The 24060-nt window shown below is 52.9% G+C and overlaps 1 protein-coding gene across 1 annotated transcript in view; it reads left to right on the top strand.

Moving 5' to 3' along the window:
- The window catches only part of HFM1 (helicase for meiosis 1), a 3754865-nt gene that overhangs the window by 3557077 nt on the left and 173728 nt on the right, over positions 1 to 24060 (top strand). Inside the window, exon 35 of the mRNA XM_085599940.1 lies at positions 10766 to 10856. Coding sequence (XP_085456066.1) covers positions 10766 to 10856 — 91 coding nt within the window. The remainder of the gene's footprint in view (positions 1 to 10765; positions 10857 to 24060) is intronic.

Genomic DNA, 24060 nt, shown 5'->3' with positions numbered 1-24060 from the left:
TCCCAGGAGGCACAGGGTCAAGACTGATTTGCATAAGGCCAGGTCTAAACTGGGGTGGCGTGGCGAGCAAAAGAATGATGGATTTATGCCAGATCTCTTGACTTGGGGTGAATGTTTCGATTTGTTCTGCATTCCGTCCATCAATTCTGTGTATTTTGCTTTCTCGCCCTAAGTGTGCCAGGTATGCCCAGACGTGGGTCCTGGGCTCACTGTGCTACTGGAAATAAGATATCCTGGCTGAAGAGGTGTGAAACCCCGAAACCGGTCCTAGGATGCTTGTTTCCGGTCCAGGGAGGACCTGGCTTGGCAGTTCGGGCTGGACTGTTCCCATGAGGCACAGGGTCAAGACTGATTTGCATATGACAAGGTCTAAACTGGGGTGGCATGATGAGCAAAAGAATGATGGATTTATCCAAGATCTCTTGATTGGGGTGAATGTTTTGATTTGTTCTGAATTCCGTCCATCAATTCGGTGTCTTTTGCCATCATTTATGTGTCCTAAACCCAAATCTGCCCTTTCCAGGCTCTTCCTGCCTCTTACCGTTTGTGTTTGCCTCCATGCTCCGCAGAGCCACACTGTGCCCTGCAAATACTCTAACCTGGTGGCAGTGTCCCAACCACAATGGCTCGCCGGACTCTGTTCCGGCATCCACCGACAGTCTCCTTTCCCCTGATGAGCTTAAAACCTTGAAGAAAATGCTGTCCTACTGGGAATCCCCTGCAAACAAGTTCCATTTGCTGCTGAGTACCTTTAGAAATCCTGTTGTTTTCTGACAATCGATGTTCCGACGCGACCTACCATGAGGGAAAACACAGGTAAGTCTGCCTAGAGACAAAAAAGAAAGGAGGTGGAGGGTGTGGGAGGGGCTTTTATGAGTAGAGGGGAGATGTTTGATTGGAGGCAAGGAATCCTCATGTGAGGAATTAAGATTAGAAAGGGACGTAGGTAATGTGTGGCACCTGAAGTATTCAAAAAGGGAACAAGTCTACATCATGTAGTGAGCCTTTTTTCTTTGGAAATGGGCATTTCTCAGTGGGGAAGCGGAGAACTCCCTCTCCACACTGAAGTAAGTGAACTGCCTGTACAAGTGAGTACTAGTTCCTTTAAATATTTGTTTATTCACATTAGTCACCATCTCGAATAAGTTCCCACTAACGTTACCCCTCGAAATAATGCCTTAGTAGACAGACAGATTCCTTCCTACCCGCACTGTACTGGATTGGCATTGGTGCAGACAATTGATGTCAGCATCACTTTGGGCCCGATTCACAGAACTAACTTAAGGCAAAATCCTAAACTTACTACCATTTTGGTATTCACAGAAGGCAGTTACTCATTTTGGTATTCACAGAAGGCACTTACTCATTTCTGTATTCACAGAAAATAGGAGTCCTAACTTTAGGACTCTTAAATACCTTCTGTGAATACCGAAAGTCTTAAAGTTAGGATTTTTCTCAGTTTAGGAGTAGTAAAGTTAGGACTCCTAACTTTAGGACTCCTAAACTGAGAAAAATCCAAACTTTAAGACTTTCGGTATTCACAGAAGGCCTTTAGGAGTCCTAAAGTTAGGAGTCCTAACTTTTCTACTCCTTAACGGAGAAAAATCCTAACTTTAAGACTTTCGGTATTCACAGAAGGCATTTAGAAGTCCTAAAGTCAGGAGTCCTAACTTTACTATTCCTAAACTGAGAAAAATCCTAACTTTAAGACTTTTGGTATTCACAGAAGGCATTTAGGAGTCTTAAAGTTAGGACTCCTAACTTCTGCGAATACCGAAATGAGTAAGTGCCTTCTGTGAATACCAAAATGAGTAAGTGCCTTCTGTGAATACCAAAATGGTAGTAAGTTTAGGATTTTGTCTTAAGTTAGTTCTGTGAATTGGGCCCTATATGTTTATTCCTATTCTGCTTTACTCGGGAAAGGCTCTGCACTATCTCGGTCGACAACATGTTGCATATGTATGTGTAGCATCGTTTAGGTTTTTCTGAATTCTGCAACAAATGTAGTGTATATCACACCCTTTTATGACCAATGCTGGCACTGTGGCTTCATTGACAAAGCCTTGCATGCATTTGCAAAGGAACTAGACGTACAAAAGTTGAATGCAATATTGATGAGTGAAGAGGTTAGGCCCATTACTGAACTTTCTAGTGTATGGGCCCCTATGGAGGTTACTGCGATGAACAAGTTGAGGGCGACGTGGTAGGACGATCTATGAAATCCGATTAAAGATACTCAATATATGACAGTTTCTAATGGTTGGTGGACTGTGTCAGACACAAAGTAATCCACTGCAGGGACCGTATCATGATGGGTTTTGCTGTTGCAGTGCAAGTTTAAGCGCCTGCAGTGCATAAAGTGAATTATTGTAATCGATATTTCTCTGAATAAGGGCCTGATTACCAGTAGGTCAGGGAAGCAACGAGAACAAGGTGCTATTTCTCGCACCGCATAAATAACGACAGCCTATCCTACATCCAGGGTGATAAACAGGGCCTATTATGGGTTTCATGGAATAACATTCAGATTTTGGCATTTAATGTACCAAAATCCGCATAGCATGATAAATACAATACACATTTACTATGTTAAATTTCGGCAGCTTTGATCTGCGGAAATTTAACAAAGGTTGAGGTATTTAATGCATCTGATAATTATTGGATTAGATGGATAACTCACAGCTCGTAATTCTGACCAGTGCGCAAACAGTTTACACAGGGGTCGGTGTACACTGACCCAATTGTAATCAGGCCCTTAATGCATTATTTTTAGACATTACAGCTTGGAAACCATGAGTAAGATTTGCCTCTTTCTGTTTCAGAATTGTGCTGTCTAAAAATAAAGCACTATCTCAGGGAAATATTGGGTTAGGTGAATTCCATTTATGCATAGCAGATCCATCAAACAGGCGCTGGATCTGCAGTATGCAAGTAAAACCCATCATGATACGGCCCCAGGTGTGTACATAGGACCAGATCTGCCAACTTGTGAAAATGAGTCATTGTATGAGAAGGGAGAGGGACTTAGAGGGTGCAGAATAACTCCAAGCACAGGCCTAAGCACTTTAAACTCACTACCTCCTCCTCCAGTGCTAATAAATAAAGCTTATGAGGTTGCCATTGATGCCCTGGGCAGGTTCCACACCTCGCAAGGGACATCGACTGCGCAGGGCCTCTGCACAATTTGCTCAAAATCTGCTCTCTGCAGTGGTTTCCAGCCAATTGTGTGAACACCATGTGTTGGAAAGGCGTTCGCCGGAAGGGGATTCGATACACGTCCTGCCCACCCCTTTGACCCACCTCTCCCAAATAAGCCGAACCAGGCGCGCACACCCTGAACTGCACTGTGAACAGAGGGACACCACACGTATTCTTTGTAGGACGATAAGTTCTTTTATCGATGATTTCAAGGGATCTTTATGACCCAAAAGGCGAATAGTACAGCAGTGGTACAACGTACCACAAGTCAGTCGTGGGGAATGGGGGTAGCGGGACAGTCTTTCAAGATAGTGTCTCTGCGAAATACCCTGCGGAAGCTCACAATCCTCGAGCCGGAGGGTGTCGTGTCTCTGGGCGATCTCTTCCCGAGTCGTCCTCAAGGGGAGCGCCGCGAGTCTCTCAGCAGGCACAGGTGGTCGGAGTTCAGGAGCCGCGATTCCGTCAACAGGGCTCAGATGGTTCAATAGCTGGGGGCCGCGAGTCACTCAGCAGGCCTAGGTGGTTCAGTGTTCGGGAGCCGCGACCTAGTCCGCAGGGCTCAGATGGTTCAATAGCAAGAGGCCGCGAGTCACTCAGCAGGCCCAGGTGACTTCAGGGTTCAGGAGCCGCGACAGCGTCTGCAGGCTCAGATGGTTCCAGGTCTTCTCTGTCCTTGTTTCTCTGGCACCCCTTGTTATACTCCGCTGGTTCTTTGAAGTCCGGAGTGCTCGCAGAGGGGGGACTGGGGTGACGGAGGGGGTTCGGCGGGATTTCCTGCCGCTCACTTCTTTGGTCTTTTCAGGTGGGCCTGGGAGGGACCCCAGACGCTCGGTAGGGGAGGCGCCTGCTCCCCAGGGGCCTGGTGGCCGATTGAGTCCTCCCGGGGAAGGCGACCCGAGGTGTGACTGGGCTGGCGCCTCTGGGTCTGTGTTGAGGCTCCCGCTTCCTTGGTTGGACATGCGTGGTAGGGTGGTGAGTTGGTCAGGCCTCTGGCCGGCCCGCGGATCGGGGGTGGCTGGGGCGGCCGGAGTCGGGGATGTCGTGTCTTGAGGGTGGTTGCAGGTTGGCTGGATGATGGAGAGGGCCACGCCGTGAGGCCGGTCTCACACGCGTCCCCCCCAGCTGAAAGGCGTGGAGAACTACCCATCCACGGGGGGTTCTCCTCGCCGAAGCGGAAGAACCGGGACAGGCCGTCGGCGTTGGCATGATCCGTCCCGGGGCGATGTTCGACAGTGAAATCCATCCCTTGGAGGGAGATGGACCATCGTAGTAGCTTGGGGTTCTCCCCCCTCATCCGCATTAGCCATTGCAAGGGCCGGTGGTCCGTCTGTACTCGAAAATGGGTTCCGAACAAGTAGGGCCGCAATTTCTTGAGGGCCCAGACTACGGCAAAGGCCTCTCGCTCTATAGTACTCCAACGCTGCTCTCTCGGCAGCAGCCTTCGGCTGATGAAAGCTATGGGCTGATCAATGCCCTTGTCATCGAACTGCGAGAGCACGGCCCCGATGCCATGTTCGGATGCGTCGGTCTGGACCACGAACTCTTGGGAGTAGTCGGGGGCCTTGAGTACGGGAGCGGTGCACATGGCGGTTTTCAAGGCGTCGAACGCCTGCTGGCACTGGGGGGTCCACTGCACCTTCTGCGGAAGCTTCTTGGAGGTCAATTCTGTGAGGGGCCCTGCGATACTACCATAATTTTTAATGAACCTCCGGTAGTACCCCGTAAGGCCCAGGAAGGCCCGAACCTCTGTCTGCGTGGTGGGGGGCTCCCAGGACTTGATGGCATCGATCTTCGGCTGGAGAGGGGCGACCTGGCCGCTGCCCACCTGATGCCCCAGGTAGACCACGGAGCCTTGTCCGAGCTGGCATTTGCTGGCTTTCACTGTCAGGCCTGCTCGGCGCAGGGCCATTAGTACTTGTCGGAGGTGCTGGAGATGCTCGTGCCATTGAGAGCTGAATACGGCGATGTCGTCAAGGTACGCTGCGCTGAACTCCTCGAGTCCGGCCAGGACCTTGTTCACCAACCGCTGGAACGTGGCTGGGGCGTTTTTCATTCCGAACGGCATGACCCTGAAGCGGTAGTGGCCATCTGGCGTGGAGAAGGCAGAGCGCTCTTTCGCCCCTTCCGTGAGAGCGATCTGCCAGTACCCGCAGGTCAGGTCGAAAGTGCAGAGGAACTGGGCGGCCCCCAGGCGGTCGATGAGCTCGTCGGCTCGGGGAATAGGGTGAGCGTCTGCCCGGGTGACCGCGTTGAGCCCCCGATAGTCTACACAGAATCTTAGTTCGGGGGCGACCCCTGGGGAGGCCGCCTTCGGGACCAGAACCACCGGGCTGGCCCAGGGGCTGTCGGAGGGCTCGATGACCCCTAGGTTGAGCATTTTCTGTACCTCGGTCTTGATGCAGGTGCGGACCCGGTCAGGCACCCGGTAGGCTCGGTGTCTCACAGGCGGGCAGTCGCCGGTGTCCACGTCGTGGACACACCAGTCGGTCACCCTTGGAATGAGGGAGAAGAGGTCTGCGAATTGTCCGAGCAGCTGGCGGCAGTCGTCGGCCTGCTGGGGAGTGAGGGTGGCCGACAGTGTCACACCCTCCACGGAACCGTCCAGTTCTTTCGTGCACAGGAGGTCGGGCAGGGGTTCAGTGTCTTCTTCTGCCCCCTCATCGGTGGCCAGTAGCAAACTCAATTCTGTCCTTACGAAGTGGGGCTTGAGACGGTTTACGTGGAGGACCCGGAGGGGGTTCCGTGGGGACTGTACGTCGACCAGATACGTGACCTGGCTCTTCCGTTCGACCACCTTGAATGGGCCAGTCCATTTGTCTTGTAGGGCGCAGGGTTTCACCGGAGCCATGACCCAAACCTGCTGGCCCGGCTGGAACTCGACCAGGGTTGCGTTCTGGTCATAACAGCGCTTCATTTCTTCTTGGCTGGCCTCGAGGTTAGCCTCTGCAAGTTCTCTAAACTTCCTTGTCTGGTTGCGGAGCGCCAGGATGTAGCGGAACACATCCGGGGGTGTCCCCCGGGGGCTTGTCTCCCAGCCCTCTTTGACCAGGCTCAGGGGCCCTCGAACGGGATGTCCGTACAGCAGTTCGAAGGGGCTGAACCCCAGAGACTTTTGGGGAACCTCCCGGTACGCGAATAGGAGGCAAGGGAGGAGGACGTCCCATTTCTGGCGCAGGGGCTCTTCGAGGCCCAGGATCATTCCCTTCAGAGTTCGGTTGAAGCGTTCCACCAGGCCGTTGCCCTGGGGGTGGTAGGGGGTCGTGAACTTATACGTGACTCCGCACTGCTGCCACAGGGACTTCATGTAGCGGGATATAAAGTTCGTGCCGCGATCACTCACAACCTCGCGGGGAAATCCGACACGGGAGAAGATCCCCATGAGAGCCCGGCCCTCCACGGGAGCCGTCACGGTGCGGAGGGGGATGGCCTCGGGGTAGCGGGTGGCATGGTCCACCAGGACAAGGATGAATCTGTGGCCCTGGGCGGTCTTCGGATCCAGGGGTCCCACGATGTCGATGCCGACCCGCTCAAATGGGGTACTCACAACGGGGAACGGTTGTAAGGGAGCTTTGCGTTTTCCGCCACTCTTCCCACTGCCCTGGCACGTGAGGCATGATTTGCAGTGTGCTCCTACATTCGCTCGCATCTTGGGCCAATAGAAGTGGGTAACCAATCGCTGATATGTCTTGTCTTGGCCTAAGTGGCCTGCCAAGGGAACATCGTGGGCCAGGCCCAGGAGGAGGCTCTGGAACCGCAGGGGTACCACCAGTACTCGTGCTGCGCCGAGCTCGGCGGACTTTTGCTCGCTGTAGAGGAGGCCATTGTCCCAATAGACCCAATGGGTTCCGGTTTGGTCACCGGCGACCTGGGCTTCGGCTTGTTGTCTAAGTCCCTCGAGGGAGGGGCAAGTGGTCTGTTCCTGGCAGAACTCTTCGCGGGAGGGCCCCCCTTCGCAGTGCCACTGGGCCAACTCGGGCAGTTCTTCGAGTTCCATCGGGGCCTCTGGGGCGGAAGGTTCCGGTCCTTCCCCTGGGTTAGTGTCTCTTTCTTCCTCGGAAGGAGGGTTGTCTGCTTCTGGTAGGGGGTCCCTGCTCTCGGGGAAAGTGTTCGGTAAGAGGGCTTCACCGCCCTTGGAGGGGGCCACTCGTGCGGTCATGGAGCGCGTGGTGGCGCAGACCCATTCTGGTAGGCCCATCATCTCCAGGTGGGCTCTTCGTTCTACCTGCCCCCACGGGGAACTCTCCAGGTCGTTGCCCAGGAGGCAGTCTACGGGCTGCGAGGTCCGGACCGCTACCTTCAGTTCTCCGGAGACCCCTCCCCACTCGAAGGGCACCAGGGCCATCTGGCAGAGGCTCTCAGAATTGTCGGAGGATACGAATGGACAGAGGGCTCCGGCTAGGATCTGGTCTTCGGAAATTAGGCTGCGGTGGACCGCGGTGACACTCGCCCCGGTGTCGCGAAGGCCCTCGACTCGGTGGCCGTTGATGGTCACCCGCTGTCGGTACTTTTCTGTGTTGGCGGGCAAGGGTGTCCCGGGGACCATTTCTCGATCACCAAGGGAGACCAGGGCCATGGCCGCTGGTTCCCATTCCTCGGAGTCTTCCATTTCTTCCCCCAGAGCCACGGAGGCCATCTGCCGGGTCGGGGGGTTGGTCGTGGTGGTTCGCTGATACTGGGGACACTGGGGGTCATTGGCGTAGTGTCCGGGCTGCTGGCAGCGGAAGCAGGTGATCCTAGCTCGTGGACCTGGTCGTCCTGGGGCTCCGGTGCTGGCTGGAGACTGGGCCGAACCCGCCGCTGGTGGGCTGCTGGGGGGGCTGGTGGAGGACCACCCGGCAAAGTCTCTTGGTCGGCCGTGGTTCCCTCCGCCCCTCTGGCGGGGGGGACCCTGACTGTGGCGGCCGTAGTCCCCCACGGGGCCCCGGGTGGCCCGGGTGTTCACCCAACGATCAGCCTCAGCGGCCAGCTTCCGAGGGTCGGTGAGTTTACTGTCTAGGAGATGCTGGCGCAGTTCTATAAAGCAATTGGCCGCTAAATGTTCCCAGGCGATCAGATCGAACAGCTCTTCGAAGGTGGAGACCTTGCTGCCCTTGATCCACCCGTCCAAGGCTCGGCTGTAAAAGTTCACGTATTCGACCCACGTGGTGCCCGGTATCTTTTTGCAATCTCGGAACCGTTGTCGGTACATTTCGGGGGTGAGTCCGTACCGGCCCACGAGGGCTTCCTTCATGTGGCTGTAGGAGTTCATGACCGCGGAGGGCAGATCGAGCAGAGTGTCCCTTCCTTCGCTTAAGAACCGGCCCCATAGGCCAGCCCCCCAATCCTTCTGCGGGACTCGGTGAGAGGTCATGGCGACTTCGTAGGCCTTAAACCACTGCTGGATATCATCGTTCTTATAATACTCCTTGACCACATCCTTGGGGATGTGAACTTTGGTTTCCCCGGCGGGAGCGGGCTGTGGATTCCCGTGCGGCTGTGACGTTTCGTGTCTAGCCCGCCACTCAATCTCCTTCAGGCCGCGTTCATGTTCTAACTGGAGTTTCTTTTCGTCGTGCTCCCTTTGGAGTCTCTTCTCTTCGAGTTCCCCTTGTAGCCGTAACTGCTCGACGGCTAACTTCTTCTCTGCCAGTTTTATCTCTCCCTCAATTTTTAGTTTTGCCAGTTCCAGTTCGTGGTTGCGGCTTCTCTCTCGGTCCGCTAGTTCCTCGGAGGACAGGTTCCCCTCTGGCCCGTTGTTTCTCGCCGGGGTGCTTGTTTGTTCATGGGTAGAGTCTTCTTCCGTTTGGGTCGGGGGCGCCCCCGTCTCGACCCAGGCTTTCAGTACTTTCTGGAAGTCTTCCTTTGTGCTTAGTCCGGTGGTAGCGATGCCAAGGTCTTTGCAAAACTGTTTGAGTTCTCTATGCGTGTAATAGTCCAATTGATCCTCTCGGAACGGTGAGCTTATTTCGGTACCTGCGGCACCCAGGGGGGTTTCTCCTTCCATCTCTGTTTGGTAGTGCGTCAGTCGTTCACTGCACGCTCTCTTTCGGTGTCGGCTCGGATCCCGTCGTCTGCCACCAAATGTTGGAAAGGCGTTCGCCGGAAGGGGGTTCGATACACGTCCTGCCCACCCCTTTGACCCACCTCTCCCAAATAAGCCGAACCAGGCGCGCACACCCTGAACTGCACTGTGAACAGAGGGACACCACACGTATTCTTTGTAGGACGATAAGTTCTTTTATCGATGATTTCAAGGGATCTTTATGACCCAAAAGGCGAATAGTACAGCAGTGGTACAACGTACCACAAGTCAGTCGTGGGGAATGGGGGTAGCGGGACAGTCTTTCAAGATAGTGTCTCTGCGAAATACCCTGCGGAAGCTCACAATCCTCGAGCCGGAGGGTGTCGTGTCTCTGGGCGATCTCTTCCCGAGTCGTCCTCAAGGGGAGCGCCGCGAGTCTCTCAGCAGGCACAGGTGGTCGGAGTTCAGGAGCCGCGATTCCGTCAGCAGGGCTCAGATGGTTCAATAGCTGGGGGCCGCGAGTCACTCAGCAGGCCTAGGTGGTTCAGTGTTCGGGAGCCGCGACCTAGTCCGCAGGGCTCAGATGGTTCAATAGCAAGAGGCCGCGAGTCACTCAGCAGGCCCAGGTGACTTCAGGGTTCAGGAGCCGCGACAGCGTCTGCAGGCTCAGATGGTTCCAGGTCTTCTCTGTCCTTGTTTCTCCGGCACCCCTTGTTATACTCCGCTGGTTCTTTGAAGTCCGGAGTGCTCGCAGAGGGGGGACTGGGGTGACGGAGGGGGTTCGGCGGGATTTCCTGCCGCTCACTTCTTTGGTCTTTTCAGGTGGGCCTGGGAGGGACCCCAGACGCTCGGTAGGGGAGGCGCCTGCTCCCCAGGGGCCTGGTGGCCGATTGAGTCCTCCCGGGGAAGGCGACCCGAGGTGTGACTGGGCTGGCGCCTCTGGGTCTGTGTTGAGGCTCCCGCTTCCTTGGTTGGACATGCGTGGTAGGGTGGTGAGTTGGTCAGGCCTCTGGCCGGCCCGCGGATCGGGGGTGGCTGGGGCGGCCGGAGTCGGGGATGTCGTGTCTTGAGGGTGGTTGCAGGTTGGCTGGATGATGGAGAGGGCCACGCCGTGAGGCCGGTCTCACACCATGTGATCGTTTTTATTCGTTGGGTGACTGTGTGAAGGGACTAATATCATGTGACATGCAATGACACTGTGTGAAATGGAAGGTCTGCAAGACATACATGACTAAATCAATGTGGTCTAATTGCCTTGCGGGTTTCGTGCCAAATCCTATGTCCATTGCTAACCTTCTGGGTTTATAGGGATAGTTCCTGTTCAAGTTTGATTGATTGAGCATATTCATTTTCCTTGCAATGATTGTTGGGTAGTGTTGGGATATTAATTTGTATTATGGGCAGCCTGTAAAACCATTCACTATAAAAACAGAGAAAGAAAAGTAACATATATTATGAGCTTTGCAGATCTTAGGGTATCTTTACAATTTAAAAACAGGCTTGAGTGGTCTGTTAAAATTAAACTACTTAGTGAACATATCTGAAGTACAATGTCTCTTTTTGCAGGTTCTCACAACAATCTAAAACTTAAAACTCTGGAAAGCAAACTGTCCTTAATAAACGCAGAAAAAAAGCTTAGCAGTCCACTTGGATACAGGTATGTATTTAAAGGGTAAACGGTAAAGTTTTTATATTTAAAGATTTGAAAAGTATCACTTCTATTGTTAGAGAGTGCTAGTTAGAGAGTTCTAATATGTGAGGAAACAGGCTTTTTGCAGGTTCCCTCCCACTTTTTTGCCCCTATTTTAACTACTGGGCACTGGTGTAATGGCTCTGAAATGCCCTGAACCCTGCTGATCAGGACTTGCATGTGCTCTGACCCTTTAAAAGTGTATGTGTAAATGGCGTATATCTAATTGACATAAGCTAACTTACTAGTAAGTCCATAGTATATTCTTTTAAATGTTCTCCTGTAGGTTCTGTACTTCTTTAGACAAATATTGTGAGATTAACACTTCAGTCTCAGGGTTGAAAGGAAAACGTGTGCTGAAACTGTATCTCTCTTAACCATCAAGTGAAATATCCAGTGCTTTAAGTGGGAAAAAAAAACTGGGGGTGCTCTAAAAGGGGCGTGGTTAATGTCTTGAAGAGGCGTGGCCTATCCGAGTAGGGGCGTGGTCTAAATCAAAATAACTAGCACTGTGTGCTTAAGAAAATCATGAGTACCGGCACTTCTCCGTGTTCTCCCATTGAGTACCGGGACTTCTCCTTGTGTTAAGAGAGTACCGGTACTCCTAGTGGCATGCTGTGGTCAGTCTCTAGGTTATGGGTGCTTGACAGTTAATGTCGAGTGGATTCCGGCGCTAGGTTGCGGCTGCAGCCCTACACTCCGAGCCAGCATTTGATAAGATAGCGCCTTAGGCGGAGAGAAATTTGGCGCCCTTGCTAATAGAGACTGAAATGCGGCAGCAGGGGGTCCTTTTTGAGTTGAGCTAAGCAGTGACTGCCCCCTGAACCCAAACGCCTCGGGACCTCCCCAGCTCACCTAAATCACCGATAGTTTAGCTGCCTCACGGTGATGGGTCTGTTGGTGTGTGTATCAGCAGGGGTGAAACGGTGAAAGGAGCGCGAAGAAAGGGACAATGAGGTGTTAAAACAGGCCGGCCCTGCTCACACCCTGACAGCGCAACAGGACAGGAAGACACCTGTGTTTTTCTAAGCTAGAGGTCTCGACATTGGAACTGTCGCGCTGTGAGTTATAGGGAAAGTTTGCAGGTCCGTGCCTTGAAAAAAAAAAAAAGTCTGCTTTCGCGTAAAACTTCTGCTTCTCATGTTAATGCCCTCGGGCTAAGTTCACGCTATATATAGTTACAACAAACGCTAATTACACCCTGCAGCTATGGGCAGAACTTGGCCAAAGGCACTTTGAACAGTGAAGAAGAAAATGCTGATAGTGTACAAGGCTGCCTTGAAGCCACGCCCCCAGACACGCACCTCCCAGGCTCACCCCTATCAATTTGGTGAGTACCGGCACTTCTCTTTTTCCATTTAAAGCACTGCCTAACAGTGCAGCAACAGTGGGCAGAGTCTGAGCACCGGCAGTTTTTTTTTGGGCCCTCAAAACGGGTCCGAAAAAAAAAAAAATAAAGAACGGACTACCTTTAGTAGCCACGAAAATAGAGCCCGATAGAGACCCGTTTCGAGGGCCCCAAAAAAAAACTGCCGGTGCTCAGACCCGGACAGACCCAGCCCACTTAAAGCCCTGCATATGCCGCTACACAACAGCGTTGGGGAATGTCCTTCAGGAGTGGCACCAACAACAAGGTGATATGTTTCACAAGACATGTGTCACGCCACTGCAAGTCAGCCTGTATAACAAACGTGCAGTGACAGCATAGCAGTGCAGTGAGTGTTATGGGAGCTACACCGCAGCATTATCATGTGTCGTGTGTAGCGTTGCAGGGCAACACTTAATACAAAAGATGGACCACAGCTTCACAGAGCAATGTGTTTTGTAGGGGGTTTGTCTCAGTTGGGCAGTGTGTACTATGGGAGCAACACTGCAGCGTGGCAATAGCAGAACAATGTGTATTGTGTAGCGTTGAGGGGTAAGAGTCACACAAAAGACAAACATCACCACTGCAGAGGTTCTGTCACAGCAGGATAATGTTAATTATTGCACATGCAACAGCAAAGCAGAACAATTTGTGTAGTAAAAAATAAAATCAAAATGAAAATTAGTTTTATAAAGCGATTAAACTAACAATGATGGCCAGTGAAACATACTATAGCACCGACTTGTGTAGTTTTAAATCTTCAAAAAAGGCACAAAATGGTTACAATTGCTCACCTCAGAGTATGGTTTGCCACCAATAAACCACAAATATTAAGCTATTAATAATATTAATATCTTCTGCTATGCTACCAGCGCCAAGATGCCCTAGGGTATTCAAGCGCTTTATAAAACTCTGAACAGAGAGCTTTGAGAGGCAACATAGACATGCAATCAGAATATATACAGCACAAATGCCAAGCGCAAACACTTAGAACGAGAGGAGATCTTTAGATTTCTGATCCTATATTTCAAATATTTAGATCTAAATATTTGAAATAAAAGTGTTTGCGCTTGGCATTTGTGCTGTATATATTCTGATTGCATGTTTAAATTGACTCTCAGAGCTCTCTGTTCAGAGTTTTATAAAGCGCTTAAATACCCTAGGGCATCTTGGCGCTGGTAGCATAGCAGAAGATATTAATGTCCATAAAAAGCAGAGACTATAGATTGAAAAGCCGGGTCTTAAGGTTCCTCCTAAAGATTAACAGGGAAGAGCTGGTCTTTAAGTTGAAGGGTGGAGCATTCCATCGTTTGGTTCTGCCGTATGTGAAGTTTCTGCACCCCCCTCCCCCTACCCCTGCGATCTTCTGACCTTGGGCACTGTAAGCTACCTGCTGAGGACGATCGAAGTGTCCTGGTAGTAGTGCATCTAGTTAGTTTATGTTTAAAATAAACAGGGTCATCGCCATGAAGAGCCTTATCGGCGATACACAGCATCTTGAAGTCTATCCTTTTATTAACTGGCATAGTATGTGTAGCGCTGCAATGCAAAGTGCTCTAGAAAGTAAACTACATCACTGCAGAGAAATGCCTATCTAAGGTTTTGTGTCATTGCGGGACAATGTGTATTACAAGCGATACAACGTAGTATCCAACACAACGTGTATTAAAAGAGATGCATTGCAGCACAATGGGATTATAATTGCTTTTTCAGAGCACAATAGTGCGATCTTCATCAGAAGAACACAGCAGTGCAATGTGTACTAAAATTCAGGCGCGCAACACCCATTGGGCTCACCGGGCTTCAGCCCCCCCCCCCCCCCCCCGTTGTGTGTGACAGCCCGGCTGAGACAGCCTCGCGGGCTGGCGTCCGTCTAATTGCAGCCGCACCAGAGTACTTCACGGGTCTTTAAAAGACTATTTACTCGTTAATGAGGCTTTTGTTGTGTTGTCACCCCTTCTTACAGCCATTCTGCCTATGGCTGGAAGACTTAGCCCCCCCCCGAAATCTTTTTCAGCCCCCCCCCGAAATTTGGCTCTAGTTGCCCGCCCGCCTGTGTACTATTACAGTGCTGCGTCACAACACCTCAGGGACTTTTTCCATTTAAAGCACTGCCTAACAGTGCAGCAACAGTGGGCAGAGTCTGAGCACCGGCAGTTTTTTTTTGGGCCCTCAAAACGGGTCCGAAAAAAAAAAAAAAAAAGAACGGACTACTTTTAGTAGCCACGAAAATAGAGCCCGATAGAGACCCGTTTCGAGGGCCCCAAAAAAAAACTGCCGGTGCTCAGACCCGGACAGACCCGGCCCACTTAAAGCCCTGGAAATATCCCTAGCGCTGCTCTCTTAAGCGCCTGCACCGTCCGGTTGTCAGCCCAAATTACTCGGCGCCGGTGCGCGGTGCTTCTCTGGCACTTAAACGCTGATATGCCCACACGAGGCTTCCTCCGTTGTCAGCCTCTCTGAAACTTGCCCCCGGGTCCCCTTGGGACCAAAAAGAATGCTTAGAACAGGCCCCCGGTATTGCGGAATTCACACGGGCAAGTAGGCCTTGTGGGAAACGCCCGGGAAGGAAGCGCCGTTGGCAGCTTTGCACTCGACAGCTCCCTGCAGGCCCACACCCCGGCAGCAGTCTCGATCGCAGGCTCCGATCATCGATCCGAGCCTTACCTGCGGGAGCGACTTCCTCGTTGCTGTCCTTGGACGGGGGCTCTCCTCTTGATGACGCGGTCAGGGAGGATTGGGACAACCCTTCTTGGTGCGAGCGCGGCTTCACTCTCCGGCTCGGCGATGACGTTCCAATGGGCAGCTTCCTTCGCAGCAGCGCTGCCTCGTGGATGCGTTCCGGTTGCCAGGCAACGTCCTGCAGCCGACGATCATGGTCTAGCTTTCTCTTCCTCTGCTAGCGATCTCGCTGACGACTCAGGCCAGCGGCGGTGATGGCCTCGCAGTTGTTCCAGATCAGTTCCCCAGCATGTAACTCGGGCCAGCGGTGGTGAAGCTTCCTCACAGCACGGCATGGATGATCACAGCTTGGTAGATGACTCAGGCCAGCGGCGGTGACGGCCTCGCAGTTTGCTCACGATCAGTTCCCTAGGCACTATTACATGCACACCACAGCGTGAAGGGGTTATTTCAGGAAGCAAAGTATTCCTCAGCACTGCGAGCCTCACGAAGGGTGCCCAGACACACACATCCAGCGTTTCAGGAATCTTTTGGAAACTTTTGTTACCCTGTGTTTCGGTAACAGGAGGCCAGCTCTCCTCAGGCCCTTGGAGATGTTTCACTTCTGGACACAGCACACAGCAAAGTCCTTGTGGCAAGCAGTGGGGACACAGCACACAGCAAAGTCCCTTGTCCTCTCCTTAGTAGGAACAGCAAACTGCAGTTCAGCCCCAGACACACAGCAAGGGCAGTTCTTTTCCTCAGTCTCTGATCTTCTTTGGCAGGGATTACTCTTGATCACGAAGTAGTCTAATTTTCAGGGGTTTCCGCTCTTACATATATACCCCAAAAGTATTTGTTCTCTATGTGTGAGGGGGTCCTGGACCCAGTCCAAACCAGTTCTGGGTGCACTCTGCCAGTGCACAACTTCTTACTTTGTGAATGTGGGCCAGGGTCTTCAGACACACCGTAGGAGGTGGAGCCAGCATTGTGGAAGGCAGGCACAGCCCTATTTAGGCCCAGCTGCTACTCCTCCCACCACTCCAAATGCAGATCAGTCTATTCAGCCTAGTGCTGACTCACCCAGACTGCTGGAGCCACCCCAGCCCCTGTCACTCCCAAGCCAGACAGTCAATCCACAAACAGGCAGAGGCACACTGAAACGTTGAACAAGATAATAGCCACTTTCTAAAAGTGCTGTTTTCAAACACAGAATTTAAAAACCATCTTTACTAAAATATGTGTTATTAAATTCTGAGTTCAGGGATACCAGACTACAGTTTTCTATCTCACTCCTATGGGAAGATGTGCAGGTAAACAAGTTACACAGCATTCCCCATTCTGTCCTTTGGGCAAGCTAGCCTTTCAATAGTGAAAAACGAAATTGGCAGGACATGGTACACACATCAGTACATGGCCTACCTTTCACATACACTGCACCCTGCCCAGGGGGGTACCTTGGGCCTGCTATAAGGGTGTCCTATGTGCAAAGAAAGGGATGGGTATGGCCTGGCAAGTGGGTGCACATGTCAGGTCAAAATGTCAGTTAGCAACTGCGCGCAGGCACTGCGTTGGCAGGCCTGAGACATCTCTTAGGGTCTATTCATGTGGGTGGCACAATCAGTGCTGCAGGCCCACTCATAGCATTTGATTTACCAGCCCTGGCACACTTAGTGCACTTTACTAGGGTCCTACTAGTAAATCAAATATGCCAATCAGGGAGAACCAATCATATTCACAATTTACACAGGGAACACTTGCACTTTGACACTGATCAGCAGTGGCAAAGTGCCCAAAGCATCCAAGCCTGCAAAAACGAAACCCAGCATAGCATCAAAAACACAGGAGGAAGAGGCAAAAAGTCAGGGAAAACCACGCCAAGGATGCCAGGTCTAACACATTGCATTTAGTGAATCGCAAACTGCGATTCCCTAACTGCATTCGCAAAATAGGTAATCGCAAAATCTGAAAGAAACACATTAGTTAGATTCCTCACCTTAGAATATCCCCAGGCGTCAGGCTGGATCCGTCGCTAGGCGTCGTCTGCGGCTCCACGTCTGTCGTCGGCGTCGTGCGATGGAATGACGTCGTCGGAGTACTTAGACGCCGCCCTCGCGCGCTGACGTCAGTTCTTCTTTTTTCCGCGCCAGTAAGCGCAGATCCGGGAGAGCTACCCCTTTAGTCACTTTTTGACTAACTTTTTCGATCTTTTTTGATCTTGTCAATCGACTCCGGTGCCGGTAGGATGCCTGGTTTTAAAGCCTGTGCTGACTGTAGCCACCTGATGTCGGTTACGGACCATCACCGCCGGTGCCTTTACTGCTTGGGCCTCGACCACGACGCGGAGTCGTGTTCCGACTGCAAGGCCCTGACCTCGAAGGCTAGACGGGAGCGGTCCCGTAAGCTTCTCGAGATCCGCCACTCGGCTCCGCGCGCCGCTCGATCCCGGTCCAGGAGGAGGTCCAAGGATCGGTCGCGGAGCCGCAGCCGACGTCACCATCGGTCGTCGGGATCCAAGTCTTCGGGTAAGTCGAAGCATTCCAAGAAGTCCAAGAGGCGACACCGCTCTTCAGACTCCCCTCGCCGGTCGCGTGACTCGGCCGAGGGTCAGGGTGGTTCCACCCCCGCGGCTCCGGCGGAGCCGCAGGCGCCGCGCACGTCCCCATACCCGCCGGTCCCTGGGACTGACGCGACGCCGGCGGAGGTCAGTGCCTTCCTCTCGGCCATGAGGAGCCTGGCCCCACTGTCGGCGCCCGCTGGCGCGCCTTCGGGCCCCGCGGACCCGACAGGGCTGCCTTGCCTGCCGGTGGCTCCGGCCCCGGCGCCGTCGACGGCTCCGGCCTCGACGCCGCAAGCGCCCGAGGGACCCGTTCCCGAGTCCCTGCCGACGCCGGTCGACCTCGTCACGCCTCCACCGCCGGCGTCGACACCGGTACCACCCCCGACTCCGACGCCGACTCCGCTCGACTTCGGGCCCCAGTTCAGTCCCACTCCGGACCCGGCGCCGCTACGGCATCGATGGACGCCGCGTTCGGCACCGCTAGAGACACACTTTGTCTACCGTCCGGCTCCGTACCTTCCTCCTGTATACCAGGAATCGGATGATGGGGACAACTGGGAGGGATCCGAGGATCCTATGGCCGCTCAGGCTCAATTGTCACAGGACTGGGCAGATGAACTGGGGGAGGCCAGTGGCCTGGATACCACTCCAGACACTGGATTCGTCTCTCCTCCGACTGTGGCTTCGTTGGAGGGCGCTGCTTTCTCTGTGGTGCTGCGCAAGGCGGCCGCAGCCCTTGGGCTCGAGCTGCCTGCCGTGGCTGTGAGGACTAACGTCCTCACTGAGGTGCTTCAGTCTGCAGCAAGCTCCACTGAGCCTCTGCTGCAATTCAATGAGGCCCTCATTGACGTTCTGCAGGGCACCTGGTCCAAGCCCTCCACAGTCCCTCCTGTGGACAGGAACGTCGCCAGGCGCCACCGCCCTGCTCCGGGCGACCCCAGTTTTCTGTCCCAACACCCTACCCCTGAGAGCCTGGTTATCCAGGCCTCCACCTCCCAATCCTCTTTCCCGACCGCCCGCCGGACCGGGATTCCAAGAGACTAGAACAGTTTGGCAAGAAGCTGTTCTCCTCCCTTAGTTTGGGCCTGCGGTCTTTGAACACCGCTTGTCTCTTGGACCGTTATTCCCACTCTCTGTGGGATGCGGTGGAGGACGCGCTGCCCCTGTGTCCGGAGGAGGTCCGGACACGACTTACCCAGGCATTGGCCGATGGGAGGGATGCCGCGCGACATGCTATACGATGTGGGCTTGACACCACGGACTCGCTGGGTAGGGCCATTTCTACCACAGTGGCGCTTAGACGTCACGCCTGGCTGCGGTCCACGTCATTTTCGGGTGATGTCCAGAGCACTCTCATGGACATGCCCTTTGATGGCACTCGCCTTTTTGGCGAGAAAGCGGACAGTGCGCTGAACCGCTTTAAGGACTCCCGGGCTACGGCCAAGTCCTTGGGCCTCTCGGCCCTGCGGTCGCAAACTTCCGCCTTTCGCCCCTTTCGTGGCCAGGGAAGGGGTGCCTCCTCACGTACACCTAGCCACCAGCCGCAGAACCAATCTGCGCGCGGTCGCGGACGTGGTTTCCGCCGAGGAGGATATGGAGGTCGACGAGGTCAGCCCACATCCACCCCGGCAGCATCCGCCTCAAAGCCTTCCTAGTCCGAGCTTTCAGGCCCATTCCACGCCAGTGGGCGGCAGAGTTCGCCATCACCTCCTCCACTGGCGGTCCATCACATCGGACAGGTGGGTGCTGCAAATTGTCCGAAGGGGCTACTCCCTCCCCTTCGAGACGACCCCTCCAGCCATGCCACCGCAGCACCACCGTATCTCGGGGGATCATTTGAATCTTCTCCACGAGGAAGTTTCGGCCCTCTTGGCCAAGGGGGCCGTCGAGCGCGTTCCGAGCCCAGAAGTAGGTCGTGGTTGTTATTCCCACTACTTTCTGGTTCCCAAGAAGGGCAAAGGGGGCCGACGCCCTATCTTGGACCTCCGGAACGTCAATGCCTTCCTCCGGAAGGAGAGGTTCAAGATGTTAACCTTGGCTCAGGTTTTAGCTGCCCTAGACCCTGGAGACTGGATGGTAGCGTTGGACTTGCAGGACGCATATTTCCACATCCCCGTCCTGCCGGCCCACCGGCGTTACCTGCGGTTCACGGTGGGCCAAGAGCACTTTCAGTTTACCGTGCTCCCCTTCGGCCTCACCAGTGCCCCTCGGGTGTTCACGAAAGTGATGGCGGTGGTCGCAGCTCATCTGCGCCGATCAGGGGTTCCAGTCTTCCCCTATCTCGACGACTGGTTGTTGAAGGCGGGCTCGCCCCAGACAGTCGTCTCCCACCTCCAGACTACGGCGGATCTCCTGCATTTGCTGGGATTTTCCATCAACGTGCCGAAGTCACACTTGAGTCCCTCTCAGGAGCTCCTCTTCATCGGAGCAGTTCTCGATTCGGCGCAGTTCCGGGTCTATCCACCGGAACAGCGGGTCCGGGATATTCAGGCCCTGATTCCCATCTTTCGGCCTCTATCCTGGGTTTCGGTCAGGCTAGTGTTGCGGCTTCTGGGGCTGATGGCCTCCTGCATCCTACTAGTGCATCACGCCAGGCGGCGCATGCGGGCTCTGCAGTGGGACCTGAAGTTTCAGTGGGCCCAGCATCACGGCAACCTGTCCGACCATGTCTTGATCTCGGAGGGCACTGCACGGCAGTTGCAGTGGTGGCTCACGGACCGCGATTGGGTCATGGGCAGAAGCCTCTCCCTTCCCCAACCGGAGCATGTCGTAGTGACGGATGCGTCCCTCCTGGGATGGGGTGGCCATATGGGAGAGGCGGAGATCAGAGGCCTCTGGTCTCCGGCGGAGTCTCGTCTCCACATCAACCTGTTGGAGTTGAGAGCGATCCGGCTTGCACTGAAAGCCTTCCTTCCCTCTGTCAGGGGCAGTGTCGTGCAGGTGTTCACGGACAACACCACCGCCATGTGGTATTGCAACAAACAGGGCGGGGTGGGGTCATGGACCCTTTGTCAGGAGGCTCTGCGCCTCTGGACGTGGCTGGAACACCAGGGCGTCACCCTAGTGGTTCAACATCTGGCAGGCTCTCTGAACGCCAGAGCAGACGAACTCAGCCACCGGTGCATGATGGATCACGAATGGCGTCTGAACTCCGAAGTGGCGCAAGGTCTCTTTCAGCAGTGGGGAGAGCCTTGGTTAGATCTATTCGCCACCAAAGAGAACGCGCAATGTCAGCAGTTCTGCGCGTTGGAATTTCCAAGGCGGCACTCGCTCGGCGACGCTTTTCGTCACGAGTGGAGTTGCGGTCTGTTGTACGCCTTTCCGCCTATACCACTTCTGCCCAGAGTGCTGAAGAAGATCAGGTGCGACCGGGCCCAAGTCATCTTGGTGGCTCCGGATTGGGCATGAAGGTACTGGTATCCCGAGCTACTCAGTATGTTGACCGATCCTCCGATGCGTCTGCCCCTTCGGGAGGATCTTCTGTCGCAGCAGCAGGGGACGGTCCTCCACCCGAACCTGTCCAGCCTCCACCTCCATGCGTGGAGATTGAGCGGTGACAGTTGATGCCATTTGACTTGCCTCCTGAAGTCTGTGATATCATTCTGACAGCCAGGCGTCCCTCCACAAAGTCGGTATACGCCTGCCGGTGGAACAGATTTGTGGCATGGTGCACAGCAAAGGCTGTGGATCCCCTTTCCGCCCCTCTTTCTGAGGTTCTCCTCTTTCTTCTTTCTTTGGCCCGGCAGGGCTCTGCCCTGGGCACCCTGAAAGGTTATCTTGCTGCCATCTCTGCCTTCTTGCGGCTTCCTGATCCGCCTTCTCTTTTCAAGTCCCCTGTGGTTACACGCTTTCTAAAAGGCATTACTCACACGTTCCCTCCTGTCCCTTTTGTAATGCCTCAGTGGGACTTGAATCTTGTTCTCACATTTCTGATGTGCGCTCCCTTTGAGCCTCTTCATAATTGTCCTCTTCGTCTGCTGACGCTTAAGACTGCTTTTCTGGTAGCCATCACCTCGGCTAGACGGGTGAGTGAGCTCCAGGCTTTATCTTCAAAGCCTCCTTTTCTCTCTGTTCATCCGGACAAGGTTGTCCTTCGGCCTCGTCCCTCCTTTCTTCCGAAAGTGGTGACTTCATTTCATCTTGGGCAGTCTGTCACCTTGCCCACCTTCTTTCCGCCTCCGCATCCTTCCAAAGAGGAAGAGAGGCTCCACCGTCTGGACCCAAAACGTGCGCTCTCCTTTTATTTGGACCGCACGAAGCAGTTCCGGGTGGACGACCAACTTTTCGTTGGATACGTGGGTGCTAAGAAGGGGAAAGCGGTGCACAAACGGACCATCTCTCGGTGGGTCGTTTTGTGCATCAAAATTTGTTATTCCTTGGCAAAAAAGGACCCTCCTGTTGGGCTGCGCGCCCATTCCACTCGGGCCACTGCGGCTACTACTGCTTTGGGACGGGGTGTCCCTTTGCAGGACATCTGTCAGGCGGCAACGTGGGCTTCGCTACACATGTTTGCCAGGCATTACTGCCTTGACAGCCAAGTCCGGAGGGATGGCTTCTTTGGCCGTTCTGTCCTCCAGGACTTTCTGGTGTGATCTTGGTTCGCAGACCCACCACCGGGGATGGTATTGCTTGGGTATCTATTCTAAGGTGAGGAATCTAACTAACGTGTTTCTTTCAGATGAACAAGTTACTTACCTTCGGTAACGATGTATCTGTAAGAAACATTAGTTAGTTAGATTCCTCACCGACCCACCCATCCTCCCCGTTCTGCGAACTGACATCTAGGGTTAAGGTTATCCTTTTCAGGCCCCTAGATTTTATTTTTGGCACCAGTGTCGGTCTTTGCATGGCTCTGCGTTCCTGGCGCGGAAAGCTATGTACAAGAACTGACGTCAGCGCGCGAGGGCGGCGTCTAAGTACTCCGACGACATCATTCCGGCGCACGACGCCGACGACGGACGCGGAGCCGCAGAGGACGCCTAGCGACGCGCAAGGGGTATTGCTGACGAAAAATCTTCCAGATCCAGCCTGACGCCTGGGGATATTCTAAGGTGAGGAATCTAACTAACTAATGTTTCTTACAGATACATCGTTACCGAAGGTAAGTAACTTGTTCTTTAGCAATTACCTATTTTGAAAATGGCTTTGGGCTTGATGCATCCCAATAGGCTAATTACCAACTGCAAAGGGGCCGATTCTGCAAAGCGGCCCGTTTGCGACCGGTTATTAGCTTGATGTATGTGCCCCCTAGTGTATAACACCTTAAGTATATGTTTAAAAAAAATCAGGAACTGGCCCAAAAAAGCACATTTAAAGTGGAGGTATAGTTACATATTAAAATAGAACAACCATTTAAATGAATAAATTGTGGCTACAACTGCAATCTATAGCTCAGCAGTCATACAAACTATAACTCATCCACCAAATTCCAAGCTAATAACCTCAAATTTGATCTGACAGAGAAAATTAGAGTTGCCTATACAGGTGAGATTGCATATCATATTACCATTAACACAAATTTTCAGCAAAAAGTCAGAAATGGAGATCATCAACTACCCCTTAGAGCTCATTCAGTTTATAAAGAGACGGGCTAATGGTCAGCCCCTCTAGTCATTGGTTATTGTGGCATTCACCTATTGATAAGCCCATGTTCATCAGCTCTTGGTTGATTGTAACTTTTAGTTATGAAGTACAAAATTATGCCAATGTATTAAGGCGTATAGTCATTAGTACAACTGTCAGATGAGTGCACATAGGAAGGGGAGCACTTTTCCCATTGCTTCCATTATATTGCTCAAATAATAGCACTCATATAATATGTTTTTTTTAACCATTTTTTATTATGGTAACCAGACAGTCTAGATTTCCAAGGCTTGTTCTGATGTTTGACACAGTTTTCTGGTTTGCGAACAACTGCTATAAACTCATTGAGTTGCCCTAGTTTTCATTGACTTGTTGTCTTATTTAGGTCTTTTTCTGCAGACAGTTGTATTTAGTCTGCAAATAATAGTTGTAGAAAGCTGGCTCTCCATATAATGCACTAAAAAGAAGTACACTGTACAGAGAGTCCAGTGAGTCCCCAATTGGTTAACAGAGGCAAAAGTAGATAATACTGACGCTTTATTTGTGGTAGTGGGGGCAAGCAGTTAGGCTTATCAAAGGGTAGTGCTAAGCATTTGCTGTACTCATAGAGAACATAAATGAGACATACACACTCCAAGACCAATTTAGAAATAATAATACTTATTTTTAATTATATATTTAAACCAAGAACTTTGTTCAACAGTACGCACTGTTTATCTTATAAATTATCAAAGTTAGGAAAGTAGTTCACAGTTGGGTGCAATTACTCGCAGTAGATATCTATGGGAGGAAAAAGCTGAAATGCATAGAAAATCAGGCAGACGGTTCTAGGTGTTCACCTACTCGGTTGGGAGGGTTAGCAATCGAAGGTCATAGCCAAGGTCAAATGTCCTGTGTTTGTCAGGAGAGTCCCAGATTCGGCCAGGAGCAGGGTGCTGAAGGCATTGGTAGCTGGCACACTACAAAGAAGCGGGGTCACCAAGAAATAGGCTGCAGAGGAG

Source organism: Triturus cristatus, chromosome 4_2 (assembly GCF_964204655.1).
Source record: "Triturus cristatus chromosome 4_2, aTriCri1.1, whole genome shotgun sequence".
Lineage (NCBI taxonomy): Eukaryota > Metazoa > Chordata > Amphibia > Caudata > Salamandridae > Triturus > Triturus cristatus.
The sequence above is the reverse complement of the archived record's forward strand: the minus strand, read 5'-3'. Positions and strand labels throughout refer to the sequence as shown.